The sequence below is a fragment of the Salmo trutta genome, chromosome 5, assembly GCF_901001165.1.
Source record: "Salmo trutta chromosome 5, fSalTru1.1, whole genome shotgun sequence".
NCBI lineage: Eukaryota > Metazoa > Chordata > Actinopteri > Salmoniformes > Salmonidae > Salmo > Salmo trutta.
Genome location: NC_042961.1, coordinates 9,470,070 through 9,484,143, shown reverse-complemented (window position 1 = coordinate 9,484,143; position 14,074 = coordinate 9,470,070). Strand labels below are relative to the sequence as shown.

Sequence of the window (14,074 nt, the reverse complement as noted above, 5' to 3'; positions counted from 1 at the left end):
GTGTGTCTGTCTATAGTCTGGCTGTCTATAGTCTGGCTGTCTATAGTCTGGCTGTCTATAGTCTGGCTGTCTATAGTCTGGCTGTGTCTGTCTATAGTCTGGCTGTGTCTGTCTATAGTCTGGCTGTCTATAGTCTGGCTGTCTATAGTCTGGCTGTCTATAGTGTGTCTGTCTATAGTGTGTCTGTCTATAGTGTGTCTGTCTATAGTGTGTCTGTCTATAGTCTGGCTGTCTATAGTCTGGCTGTCTATAGTCTGGCTGTCTATAGTCTGGCTGTCTATAGTCTGGCTGTGTCTGTCTATAGTCTGGCTGTCTATAGTCTGGCTGTCTATATATAGTCTGGCTGTCTATATATAGTCTGGCTGTCTATATATAGTCTGGCTGTCTATATATAGTCTGGCTGTCTATAGTCTGGCTGTCTATAGTCTGGCTGTCTATAGTCTGGCTGTGTCTGTCTATAGTCTGGCTGTGTATAGTCTGGCTGTCTATAGTCTGGCTGTCTATAGTCTGGCTGTCTATAGTCTGGCTGTCTATAGTCTGGCTGTCTATAGTCTGGCTGTCTATAGTCTGGCTGTCTGCTGTCTATAGTGTGTATAGTGTGTCTATAGTCTGTCTATATTCTGTCTGTCTGCCTGTCTATTTTCTGTCTATAGTGTGTCTGTCTGTCTGTCTATAGTGTGTCTGTCTATTTACCGTGCCTCTAGCATCTGTCTGTCTACCGTGTCTGTCTATAGCATCTGTCTGTCTATCTACCGCGTCTGTTTCTAGCGTCTGTCTGTGCATCTGTCTCTAGGTCTGTCTGTGCATCTGTCTCTAGGTCTGTCTGTGCATCTGTCTCTAGGTCTGTCTGTGCATCTGTCTCTAGCATCTATCTGTAGCGTCTGTCTGTGCATCTGTCTCTAGCATCTATCTGTAGCGTCTGTCTGTGCGTCTGTCTCTAGGTCTGTCTGTGCGTCTGTCTCTAGCATCTATCTGTAGCGTCTGTCTGTGCATCTGTCTCTAGGTCTGTCTGTGCATCTGTCTCTAGGTCTGTCTGTGCATCTGTCTCTAGGTCTGTCTGTGCATCTGTCTCTAGGTCTGTCTGTGCATCTGTCTCTAGGTCTGTCTGTGCATCTATCTCTAGCATCTATCTGTAGCGTCTGTCTGTGCATCTGTCTCTAGCATCTATCTGTAGCGTCTGTCTGTGCATCTGTCTCTAGGTCTGTCTGTGCATCTGTCTCTAGGTCTGTCTGTGCATCTATCTCTAGCATCTATCTGTAGCGTCTGTCTGTGCATCTGTCTCTAGCATCTATCTGTAGCGTCTGTCTGTGCATCTGTCTCTAGGTCTGTCTGTGCATCTGTCTCTAGCGTCTGTCTGTGCATCTGTCTCTAGCGTCTGTCTGTGCATCTGTCTCTAGCGTCTGTCTGTGCATCTGTCTCTAGGTCTGTCTGTGCATCTGTCTCTAGGTCTGTCTGTGCATCTGTCTCTAGGTCTGTCTGTGCATCTGTCTCTAGGTCTGTCTGTGCATCTGTCTCTAGCGTCTATCTGTCTCTAGGTCTGTCTGTGCATCTGTCTCTAGGTCTGTCTGTGCATCTGTCTCTAGCGTCTATCTGTCTCTAGGTCTGTCTGTGTCTGTCTCTAGCGTCTATCTGTCTCTAGGTCTGTCTCTGTCTGTCTCTAGCGTCCATCTGTAGCGTCTGTGCATCTGTCTCGGTCTGTCTCTGTCTGTCTCTAGCGTCCATCTGTCTATCTGTCTCTAGGTCTGTCTATGTCTATCTGTCTCTGTCTGCATCTGTCTATCTGTAGCGTCTGTCTGTCTCTAGCGTCTGTCTGTCTCTAGCGTCTGTCTGTGCATCTGTCTCTAGGTCTGTCTGTGCATCTGTCTCTAGGTCTGTCTCTGTCTGTCTGTGCATCTGTCTCTAGGTCTGTCTCTGTCTGTCTGTGCATCTGTCTCTAGCATCTATCTGTCTCTAGGTCTGTCTCTAGCGTCTATCTGTAGCGTCTGTCTGTCTCTAGCGTCTGTCTGTGCATCTGTCTCTAGCGTCTGTCTGTGCATCTGTCTCTAGGCCTGTCTGTGCATCCGTCTCTAGGCCTGTCTGTCTGTGCATCCGTCTCTAGGCCTGTCTGTCTGTGCATCCGTCTCTAGGCCTGTCTGTCTGTGCATCCGTCTCTAGGCCTGTCTGTCTGTGCATCCGTCTCTAGGCCTGTCTGTCTGTGCATCCGTCTCTAGGCCTGTCTGTCTGTGCATCCGTCTCTAGGCCTGTCTGTCTGTGCATCTGTCTCTAGGCCTGTCTCTAGCGTCTGTCTGTCTCTAGCGTCTGTCTGTCTCTAGCGTCTGTCTGTCTCTAGCGTCTGTCTGTCTGTAGTGACTTGTGTTCCCAGGATGCTGTGGGGTTTGATCAGTAGCTGTTCTCGTGTCCAGCCAGGATGTAGAGGTTGCTGGGTGCTGTGGGGTTGTCTGTCGGCCTGCTTTCCAGCACCACCACTCTGAAACACAGGGGGGGCAGGTTCAGATCGGACTGACACTGTGAGAGGATATGTCCTAGAGGGGACCAGGAGGATTAAGGATGTAAGCCTCACACACAGAAAACAACTCTTTCACACCAACAGACCCCACACCCCCCAACACACACCAGATCCTACTTATAGCATACTCAAGCCCCATAGACAAATTCCATCATGTGAAGAGGGTCAACGTGCTGTAACAAAGTAGTTACTGACCCAAGAAAACAGAAAACCAATGGGTTCAGAGATAATAGAAGCATTAGAGACACACCCACACACTCATACAGGTAGAATGAAATCAAGGGTCCCCAGAGGGGACATCCATAGATCAGAGAGTCTGTAGGCTAGGCGAGACCTGGTGTGACCCAGGGAGAAGGGAGTATACCTGGGCAGACTGGCGGCTCCCTCCTGCCCTGAACTGTCGTGCTGAGAGTTTCTTCATTCACAAAATCAAACAAGCAATTAAGAGACAAGCAAGCATGCATACAACCAACAACTAACACAACCAACAACTAACACCAAAGACTTCAGGCGTTCAGGGTTCTATACTACTGAAGCAGGTCATTTGAAAACAAACTGGGCATCATGACGACATCCATGTTAATGTTATCGCCAATGTAGAAGTGAAATATCTAAAAGAGAAATATTTCTAAAAAATATCATTGCGAGTGTAAAAGTGAAAGGGATCAAAGTATGTAAGTGTGTGTGTGTGTAAGTGTGTCAGGTAAGGTGACCTTGAGCAGCTTGGACCCTCTTACAGTACTCACCTGTCAGATCCCAGCAGTCTGAAGATCCGTGTGTTATCAGAGATCTCCTGGGTGATCTGGGGTGCAGACATACCATCTATCATTTAAGATCATATTCAAACACATACAACGGGATCATTGTTGTTGTTGTAAACAGGACCGGGACATGACAGGGGAAAGTCACCCTCTAGTGTACACAAACAAACCACTCCTCTCAGACAGCCACCCACCAACACGTCCTCCGCTTACCTCATTGGTCTTGAAACTCCGCCCTTGCATACCGTGCCTCCAAAACGCCAGAACGCTATCTTGGAGACACACTGCAAAGACGCGTGGATGTTACACTAACCACAAAAAGCACAGATACGAGCTGAGAAATGCTTCACATGAAAAACATTCTTAGGATATGGAATTATCTTTCTGCCTAGAGACGTACACACAGATGGAAATATCTGTCTTCAGCACAACAGGACCCAGTCTTTGGTTTGTTTGGGCTGGGTAGAAGTGTGAATGCCGTGGTTATGGAAACGTACCTATCGCCTCGATCTGGAAGTTAAACGTCAGCTCAGCAGATAACTTCCTGCTTGACTTCAACCGTCCCTGTAGGTTCACTATCTTTATACACCCTGAGCAGAGAAAATAGTTTATGGTTTCATTTACTTATGCAGAATCTGGAATTTCTCATTTGAGAATAAAATTATTATTTGGGTTAGTCAAGTTGTTGCCGGGAGGTAAAACTTACTGTCGAGACAAACTAATATGGTGTCCCTCTCCAACTGGGTGACGTGGATGACACACGTCTGGGGCGTATCTGAGGGGACAGAAAAAAAGTCATTAGAAACAATCATCTCCCTAATGAAGATCATCATCACCGTCGCTGCGACGACCATGTTCCACTGACCGGCCTCTGTGAACCAGGAGGATGTCGAGTTGGGGTTGACCGTGCCGAAGCGGACCACTTGGCTGAGCTCGGTGCCCTTGCTGACGGCCACGCAGATGAGAGGGTACTGCTGCTCCGGTACCACCAGCATCTCAAACACTTCCAGGGGACAGGGCAGGGGGAAGTCGATGTTCTACAGGAGAGACCAAAAGAGATTTAGCATGCCGTTACACACCAGAAATGACATGAAAACTTTGAACTCTGTTAGAGACGAGCAATGTTCGCACGCTACCCATTAGTCATCCTCAGTCAGTCTGCCCCAGAACGACCTGAACTGGCCCAAACTCTGACTGACCTTGATGAGCATAAACTTCTGCATGGGCTCCACCCACTCCAGCAGAACCACACTGGACTGGAACGCTCCACACAGGTACTTGTGACCGCTGTATGGGTTCCTCACTGCACACAAACAAACACATTCAAGGTCTCTCACAATCACTCTTTGAACTCTGAGCTATACTCTATCAATATGTCTTGTGCATTATTCAGAACTGTCCTCAACTTCTCTTATTTAATTGTACCGTAAGTCAAGAATGTTGATAATATATGCCATTTAGCAGACGCGTTTATCCAAAGCGATTTCTGGTAGTGTGTGCACAGATTCGTAAGGGTGATCCACCCTCCTGAGCACTCACCTACACAGCACTTTTGGCAACCTTTTGTGTCTGGAATCTTATTAGACACGGCAAACTTCCTACAAGGATCATAAGGGTCAGTTTTACATGTATCTTGTTAAACACCCCAAGCTCAAACCCAAATGAATGAAAATACTTCACATATCCTACCTTGGAATCATTTTGTCCGGGAGTTTGTGTGTGGGAATGGCCATGGGTAACTTCTGCATTTGCCGGGCATGCTCGAACAGACCAGCTACGTTATGAGAGTAGAGCTGGGAGGCTTTTCCTGAAGCAATAACAAAATACGATTTTCAGCTAGACTTCTAAACCTTTAAAAGGCAATTTATGACCCCAAAAATAAAATAAAAGGTCTGCTTCCAAAACACACCTTACAGGGCAAAATTATATTTTGGGGGAAAGGGCATAATTTAAACAGAGAAATTCCTGCCTCAATTTTCCAGAGTAAAAGTTTTGAAGTGCCTCTTAAATGTGTACCTTTTTGGCAGAGAAATTTCAAAATGTCAGAGCAGCACATTACCCCTTCTACTGCAAAACCATTACTAGATACAGAACAAACAACAAAATAAGACACTATAGGTCCAAGATTGTCTTACCAGATATAGAGAGCAAGCAGTTGTTCATAACATAAAGCCAAGTGCAACGCCGGGGAAAGAGCTGGGGACATAAGGAGATTGAGAGAGCCAATGAAGATTTGATAACAACATTCAGAATCCTCCATTGAAGAAAAAAAGCATTGTGAGCAAGATGGTACTTCAACCAGAAGAGAAAAGAACAAACCTGCTCCATTGACGTCTCGTGCAGTTCATTCAGGTTTAAAGTGTATATCCCCTCCTCAGCACCAAATATCAAATATTGGTCTGAAACAAAGACAAAACAGAGCCAATTAATCATGTTAAAGGGATACTTCAGGATTTTGACAATGAAGCTCTTTATCTACTTTCCCAGAGTTAGATGAACTTGTGGATAAAAAACATGTCTCTGCGTGCAGCTTAAAGGAAGTTTATGCCTAGCATCAGCGCAATTGCTAACTAGCGTTAGCGCAATGACTGAAGTCCATGGTAACTGCTAGCATGCTAGTAGATACTAGAGAATTCCAGTCATTGTGCTAATGTTACTTAGCATTGACTCGCAAAAGTACCTCTAACTTCCTTCATACTGGATGCAGAAATAAAAATGGTATCCATGAGTTGGTACCCATCTGACTCTGGGGAAGTAGATAAAGTACTTTATTGCCAAAATCCTGAAGTATCCCTTTAATCAAAATCATCATCATGGCAATGATTAATCTAATAAGTCATGACAATAAAGCTGGAAAAAGTGACACCCAAGTCACTGATAGGCTGTGTTGTTTTCCCAGTGTCCTACCTCTGGTGTCTGGGTTGATCCAGGACGTGGCACAGTGGATTTTCAACGGGCAGCCGTTGAACACCTTGGAGAAACAGGCCCCCATCTGAGGAGCAAGAACGATGGAGGTTGGACAGTTAGAGGGAAGCCAAACACAATAGTAATCTTTTCTTGAAATGTCTTGTTTTGAAAGCTCCATTTTAGAGGTCAACACCATAGTTGACTTGGATTCATAATGTTTCAGTAAGTTGGCGTGTCTGTAAAGGCGGCATCATACTCACGTGGACCTTGGGTGTGGGTGGGAGACCATTACTGATTGGCTTCTGAAAAGAGGGGGAGGAGATGCATACAGAGAGACACAGATAAGGTCAATGATCACTGGTCCACATTCATTTTAGATGAATGGTTTACTGGCTTTAATAATAATCAGTATGGTGATGCCCTAGTGTGAAAGGAATGTATTGAAATGTCAGTGTTAATAAGGAGAGTGTGCGGGATCTGGTGGCATTACTGGAATGTCCTTCTTGTCTTTCCGTATGGGGACACTAGGGGGCATGGTGGACTGCCTCTCTGCAGCACTGTCCTTTTCTCCATTCTGGTGAGAGCTCAATCCATTACCTGCAGCAGGAGACATGTTTATTACACTTACCTCGGTGTGTCTGTGCATGCCTGTGTGTGTGTGTGTGTATGGTATTTAACACGCTTGAGATTACAGCGGCATTTACACAGGCAGTCTAATTCTGATCTTTTGCCCAATTACAAGCAAACGAGCAGTCTGAGGTCAAAAGACAAATGAGTAGAAAAAGCTCCTAATTGGGCTGCCTGAAGACAGTAGCTCAATGGTGTGAGTGTTCTACTGAGACGTACACACATATGCTAAAATATAATTACTACTAATCAGTATTAATGGAATATATTTGGTTAGGATTAAAAGAGTGGGACATCTCTCAAACTAAATGATGCTAACACACTGAGCTGAGAATGGCGTAGCACATTTCAGATGCTGGATTCCATTCAGAGAGTTCCATTACATTTTGATTGATCATGGACAACATGTGATGTCAACGATGGGAGAGAGGAGGCAGGAGATTGGTTACAGACAGAGTCACATGACTGCAGCAACACAACACTGCACTCAAAGTATTCAGACCTCTTAACTTTTTCCTCATTTTGTTACGTTACAGCCATATTCTAAAATTGATTAAATCGTTTTTTCCCCTCATCAATCTACACAAAATACCCTATAATGACAAAGCAAAAACTATTTTTTCTCTCTCATTTTTGCAAATTTGTAAAACAAATAACCAAGTGAAATATCACATTTACATAAGTATTCAGACCCTTACTCAGTACTTTGTTGAAGCACCGTTGGCAGCGATTACATGTAAGTCTTCTTGGGTACGACACTACAAGCTTGGCACACCTGTATTTGGGGAGGTCTGTCAGGTTGGATGGGGAGCATTGCTGCACAGATATTTTCAGGTCTCTCCAGAGACGTTTGATCGGGTTCAAGTCTGGGCTCCGGCTGGGCCACTCAAGGACATCCAGAGACTTGTCCCGAAGCCTCTCCTGCGTTGTCTTGGCTGTGTGCTTTGCGTCGTTGACCTGTTAGAAGGTGAATCTTCGCCCCAGTCTGATGTCCTGAGCGCTCTGGAGCAGGTTTTCATCAAGGATTTCTCTGTACTTTGGTCCGTTCATCTTTGCCTCGATCCTTATTAGTTTCCAAGTCCCTGTCGCTGAAAAACATCCCCACAGCATGATGCTGCCACCACCATGCTACGCCGTAGGGATGGTGCCAGGTTCCTCCAGACGTTTGGCATTTAGGCCAAAGAGTTCAATCTTTGTTTCATCAGACCAGAGAATCTTGTTTCTCATTGTCTGAGAGTCTTTAGGTGCCTTTAGGCAAACTCCAAGCGGGCTGTCATGTGGTCTGGCCACTCTACCATAAAGGCCCGATTGGTGGAGTGCTGCAGAGATGGTTGTCCTTCTGGAACATTCACCCATCTCCACAGAGGAACTCAAGAGCTCTGTCAGAGTGACCATCAGGTTCTTGGTCACCTCCCTGACCAAGGCCCTTCTCCCTTGATTGCTCAGTTTGACCGAGTGGCCAGCTCCAGGAAGAGTCTTGGTGGTTGTTTTTTGCTCTGACATGCACTGTCAACTATGGGGCCTTTATATAGACAGGTGTGTGCCTTTCCAAATCGTGTCTAATCAATTGAATTTAACACAGGTGGACTCCAATCAAGTTGTAGAAACATCAAGGATGATCAATGTAAACAGGATGCAGCTGAGCTCAATTTCGATTCTCATAGCCAAGGGTCTGAATACTTAAGGTATCTTTTTTATTTTTAACAAATTTGCAAACATTTCTAAAAACCTGTTTTCTGTTTGTCATTATGGGGTATTGTGTGTAGATTGCTGAGGATTTAAATTTTATTTAATACATTTAATACAGTCTGTAACGTAACATAATGTGGAAAAAGTCGAGGGATCTGAATACTTTCCGAAGGCACTGTATACATCCACAGACGGACAGAGGAAAGGAGGGAGAGAAGGTGCGAGACACTACGGACGCTGATTGATGGGACTAACAACCAATCAGGGAGGAGTGACGTCTACGGGGCTACCAATCGGCCGGCCTTACTCTCTTCTTCCTCCTCCAACACATCTTCCAACTCCTCTTCCGTGTGCGGGGCATGAAGCCACTCCCAGAAATGCCTAAAGCTCCCAGCATCATTCCCCTCGGGTTCTGAGCCAGCCTGGCTCTGTGTACTCTCGTTACCTAGGCTACTGCGTCTGTGGGGGGGCAGGCGTGGGGGTGGAGGGCGGGGGGGTACATTTGAGGCGGGTCGGGCAGGGCTCTCTGGTACGGGGCAGCGCTTGATGGTCCCCCCTTCGTCTACATCATCCTCTCCCTGGGACGGGCTCTCCTGGGGCGGACAGATAGATTTGGGCTGGAAGGGGAGAGTGAGAATATGGAGAGATGAGACACCGAGACAGAGAGTAAGAGACACAGAGACAGCAGAAAGGTAGACAATCTCTATAGGTTGATTAATGCTTGCCCTTTTATTCCTAATTTGTCAAGCTCTGCTGCCCATCTTACAAATGTAATGTCAATAGTTTGAATTAGCTTTGAGAGAAAATATTGATGTATGCAACTCTGAATTTTGCTCGAGGGTCCTTTCCACTAAATACTAGTCTTGGTTGTTTGATCGTGATCCAAAATGCTGCAGTATGATACATGCTGGTGGTCCTACCTTGGGGGGAAGTGGGGGTGGGACCTTCGGCCTCATGATGGTACTGTGTTTGCTAGAGGGAAAGAGATTGACGTGGGGTTAGTTTTGTAAGACAGTGACAAGATTCAGAAGGTTCCACATACTGACAGTTACAAAACAATGTTGTCACAATAAGTGTTAACACAGAATGACAGACACAGCGACAGACTATCACTTCAAACAACATGGTCTCCTATCGCAACACAGTGTTAGACAACTAAGTAACACAACATAGTTTTAGACAACAGGACAGTTGTGGGTAAAGACAACAAAGGTCTGTCAACCCCAGAAAACACCACAAGACAACTGACACACAAGATGTTAGCATTCCCTTGAACAGGATCTCCCAAAGGTGCAGTCAATGTAATGTGTATGTACAGTATGTTCCAATCAGATACCACTCAAATCATGACGGACATAGACATGGCATCAATCAGAGAACACCTTCAACCCCTCCATCATGACAGACACAGACATGGCACCAATCAAATGGAGTCACAAGTTCAACATCACCATGAGAGAACACAAACCTAGTGGCACTGGGTTAAACCAGAGGGTTGGGGATTGGATGGACCCCAAGGCAACCATGTCAACAGTAAGGATACAAGCAGCGAGAACCCACATTGGAAACAGACCGCAAACTGGCGGTATGAACACACACCGAGATCAGAAAGCATGGTAGCAGGTGTCACAGAATGAACACACACGAAGAAACACATAATGAACGGTAGGGGTCAGGGGTTACAGCAACGCACAGTCTGACCATAGAACCCAAACATGACAACAATCACGTTCATTATCTCACAGATGGAAGACGATGAGAGCACAGTTAGCTAGATCACTTAGAGGAAACAACACGACATGTGTCAGAAACTTTTAGATAGTTCTGCTGTACTGCGTTAATGAACAAGACCCATGTCTGAGTCCGAAGATCAAACTCCACTGAGGGAGGAAACAGGGATACTGGAGGCGCAGAGACCGACGGAAAGGGGTTTTTGGCCAGCGAGGAAGCACAGGAGGGCACTAAAGGCACAGCACGGGCGTGGTGTGGAATGCAGCATGAAGACGTGTGAATGAAACTGGAAGAGGTAACCTTCTTCCTCCTCCTCCTCAGAGAGGGCGGATGGACTAAAACACGAGAAGGACTTACAGTTGAGTTTCATCATAATCACTCTCTAAATGTGACCCCTGAGGAGATTGGGGGAGGGGACTCACAGCAAGGCAAAGAGGCCATATGACCCCTGAGGAGATGAGATAGATGGAGGGGGGACTCACAACAAGGCAAAGAGGCCAAGAGGCAAAGTCAAGCTGCTCTCCTCCTTCACCCACTGGGAGGAGACACTGAGACAAGGGGAAATTAACTCAACTACACCACTAGGGTAACATAATGACATCACTTAAACTACATAAAGGTACATAAGAACTACATTGCAATAGAATTAAACCAAATAGGAATATGTCTTACTAAACCTTAATATTATATTTTGCTAATTTTACGTATAGAGCTGGGTGTTTTCAACATAGACTGTGTAACTAGATAAGGCTTGTACTAAGTAATTAAGTCAGTGTATAAGCCCTGCTTTGTTGAAGTTCACAGTGTCAGGTGATCTCACAGGGCAGCCTGCACTGACTAAGCATTGAACAACAATGGACACAACATAACCAAGCCATAACGCAGCAGTCAGAGCAGATACAGTTAGCTTGACACTGATTGGCTGGATTAGTCCTGCGTTAACACTGATTGGCTGCTGGTGCGCGCGGTTAGGGCGCGTCAGCAAATCAAAAACCAGAGCAGTTGGCAGGTGGAGACCTGTGGGCCGTGGCCTAACTCACCTCTGCTTAAGCTCCTCCTCCACTGATTTGAGAACAGTCCTGTCATGTAACGAGTGAAACGGACGAAGGAGAAGTTCAAATGGAGGACAAAAAGTGTCAACTCAGTGACAGAATCACACATGACATGAGTAAAGGTGTTGTTTCTCAGAGGGGGGTTCTGACCTAATTTAACACAAAAAAAAATTATGCTACAGGGCAAAAACCCATGGAAACCACAGAGAAGATTAATTCAGCGTGCTTGAGTGTGATAGTGTGTGAGTTTCATCCCAGCTGAGATGACATCATAACCCATCGAACATTTACACCTTAGCCACTCAAAGCTGTACACTCAGCTGGGATGTGTGAAGCGGTCAGGTCAGCTATGTGTAAGCAACAGTGTGTTTGTGTATGCACGTGGGTGTGCATGAGAGAAAATTAGAATATGAACCCTATGAGGCTGTCCAGTGGGAGAAGGATATGAACCCTATGAGGCTGTCCAGTGGGAGAAGGATATGAACCCTATGAGGCTGTCCAGTGGGAGAAGGATATGAACCCTATGAGGCTGTCCAGTGGGAGAAGGATATGAACCCTATGAGGCTGTCCAGTGGGAGAAGGATATGAACCCTATGAGGCTGTCCAGTGGGAGAAGGATATGAACCCTATGAGGCTGTCCAGTGGGAGAAGGATATGAACCCTATGAGGCTGTCCAGCGGGAGAAGGATATGAACCCTATGAGGCTGTCCAGCGGGAGAAGGATATGAACCCTATGAGGCTGTCCAGCGGGAGAAGGATATGAACCCTATGAGGCTGTCCAGCGGGAGCCCTATGAGGCTGTCCAGCGGGAGAAGGATATGAACCCTATGAGGCTGTCCAGCGGGGAGAAGGATATGAACCCTATGAGGCTGTCCAGCGGGAGAAGGATATGAACCCTATGAGGCTGTCCAGCGGGAGAAGGATATGAACCCTATGAGGCTGTCCAGCGGGAGAAGGATATGAACCCTATGAGGCTGTCCAGTGGGAGAAGGATATGAACCCTATGAGGCTGTCCAGTGGGAGAAGGAATGTGGACATCAATTGTACAGTAATCAGATAACAGAATAAGATTCAGAGTGCCTCAGATCTGGAAGGAGTGGCTTTTTCAATAATCCTCGTCTGATTTATCCTATACACTGAAAACACACCATATATCAATCCATCCCATCCTGCTATGGAGCAGATCATTCTAGGTTTAAGCAGCAGCAAGTCTGTCTATGTTATTACACACACACACACACACACACACACACACACACACACACTTCTTCTGAGCTGAGTTCCAGGAAAGGTGTCATGAATAAATGATCAGACGCATCAGATGCCTTTCTCTCTACAGGAAGTCACCTCTCAGTACCACACCACCATCTGCTCGGGCTAATCCCTATACAGATAAAACAGGAGGACAGGAGCGGGGGAGGAAGGGAGAGCGGGGGAGGAAGGGAGAGCGGGGGAGGTGAGGACAAGAGAAGGTGAAGAAGAGAGGAGAGAGCATGGGGGAGGCGAGGACAGTTGAAAGAAGAAGAGAGGAGAGCTGGAGAGGCAAGGAGAAGAGATGAAGGAGAGATGAGGAAAGATGATCAAGCATAGGGAAGGGACGGGAAGAACAGAGGACGAGGATGAAAGGTGGAGGAAGAGGAGTAGAAACCCAGAAAGAGTGACTTACTTGTTCCCTCCCACCAGGCTTGGAGATTCCTGTCCATAGTCCCGCTGAAGATCCTAGGAGGCATATCACAATTACAGGACTGTTTCTGAAACACGACGACACACAGTCAATGTGGAAAGGCACCATGGCTGAGGTTACCTACTGTACGGCATCAACTATATTAAGAGCTGAGACACATGCATACACACACAACACCTACAAACACTTAGAGAAGGGTGAGTGTGGTGTAACCTCAATGACTCCCTGGTCACACTGATGACACTAATGAACAGGCCATCCATGATGTTACTGTACCTTGACTCCGTGAGAATAACCTCAGGGGCTGGCAAGGCTGATGACACTACAAGTCAGAGGTCACCACTGCAGTGGCGCTTAGAGAAAAAACACTGAATTATGATAGTTTCTAATTATGATGGATGTTTCTAATTATGATGGATGTTTCTAATTATGATGGATGTTTCTAATTATGATAGATGTTTCTAATTATGATAGATGTTTCTAATGTGCATGTGCTATAAAAGTAAAGGGATATGACAGCATTTTGCTGACACACGACACCCTTCGCCCATACCGTTGTAGCTAATTCTGCTGAGATACCTCTATTCAGTAGATTTTCCATTCATATCATTCACATAACATACTCATCTGTGTGTGTGTGTGTGTGTGTGTGTGTGTGTGTGTGTGCGTGTGCGTGTGCGTGTGCGTGTGTACTGCATCAATGTGACTGACTTTACTGAACAGTATCATTGCGGGTAGGGTTGCACATTTTGGGACATATTCAGAGGTGGAAACTTTCTGTGGGAATTAACGCAAATGAATATTAATACCATTTAAATGTAGATGTTTTTTGCATTGGATATATTTACCATATCATATGGAGACAGAAACATAAACCTTTTACCTTATTATAAGTAGACATAATTGCAAATGATTAAATCCTTCCAATAGAAATAAAAAATATATATAATTGACCTTTAATTAAAGGGAGTTGACTATTCACATGGGATGTTTTCACTGAACAATAAAAGGGAATATTGAATGATCCCCAATGATTCATCGCATCTCCCAAAAACATGTTCAACATACATCTGTAAAATGAGTTTCTAGAAACTAAAGCTTTGGTTGTCTTCCTCTC

General features: G+C 45.6%; 1 protein-coding gene across 6 annotated transcripts in view; it reads right to left on the bottom strand.

Annotated features, from left to right (window-relative positions):
* Window positions 1-2,248: 2,248 nt before the first annotated feature.
* Window positions 2,249-14,074, bottom strand: part of LOC115193621 (mitogen-activated protein kinase kinase kinase kinase 3) — a 72,033-nt gene continuing 60,207 nt past the window's right edge. For 2 of the 6 annotated variants that reach the window (XM_029752441.1, XM_029752443.1), the window contains 18 exons: window positions 12,940-12,992; window positions 9,411-9,462; window positions 8,798-9,107; window positions 6,665-6,771; window positions 6,435-6,476; window positions 6,175-6,259; window positions 5,587-5,666; window positions 5,403-5,463; window positions 4,957-5,074; window positions 4,807-4,865; window positions 4,467-4,570; window positions 4,133-4,304; window positions 3,974-4,042; window positions 3,765-3,857; window positions 3,481-3,551; window positions 3,253-3,308; window positions 2,871-2,921; window positions 2,249-2,467 (listed from right to left, as the gene is read on the bottom strand). In XM_029752441.1, coding sequence (XP_029608301.1) covers window positions 2,380-2,467; window positions 2,871-2,921; window positions 3,253-3,308; window positions 3,481-3,551; window positions 3,765-3,857; window positions 3,974-4,042; window positions 4,133-4,304; window positions 4,467-4,570; window positions 4,807-4,865; window positions 4,957-5,074; window positions 5,403-5,463; window positions 5,587-5,666; window positions 6,175-6,259; window positions 6,435-6,476; window positions 6,665-6,771; window positions 8,798-9,107; window positions 9,411-9,462; window positions 12,940-12,992 — 1,671 coding nt within the window. In that variant the 3' untranslated portion in view covers window positions 2,249-2,379. The remainder of the gene's footprint in view (window positions 2,468-2,870; window positions 2,922-3,252; window positions 3,309-3,480; window positions 3,552-3,764; window positions 3,858-3,973; window positions 4,043-4,132; window positions 4,305-4,466; window positions 4,571-4,806; window positions 4,866-4,956; window positions 5,075-5,402; window positions 5,464-5,586; window positions 5,667-6,174; window positions 6,260-6,434; window positions 6,477-6,664; window positions 6,772-8,797; window positions 9,108-9,410; window positions 9,463-12,939; window positions 12,993-14,074) is intronic. The other 4 variants (XM_029752444.1, XM_029752442.1, XM_029752446.1 and 1 more) reach the window with 4 other exon arrangements.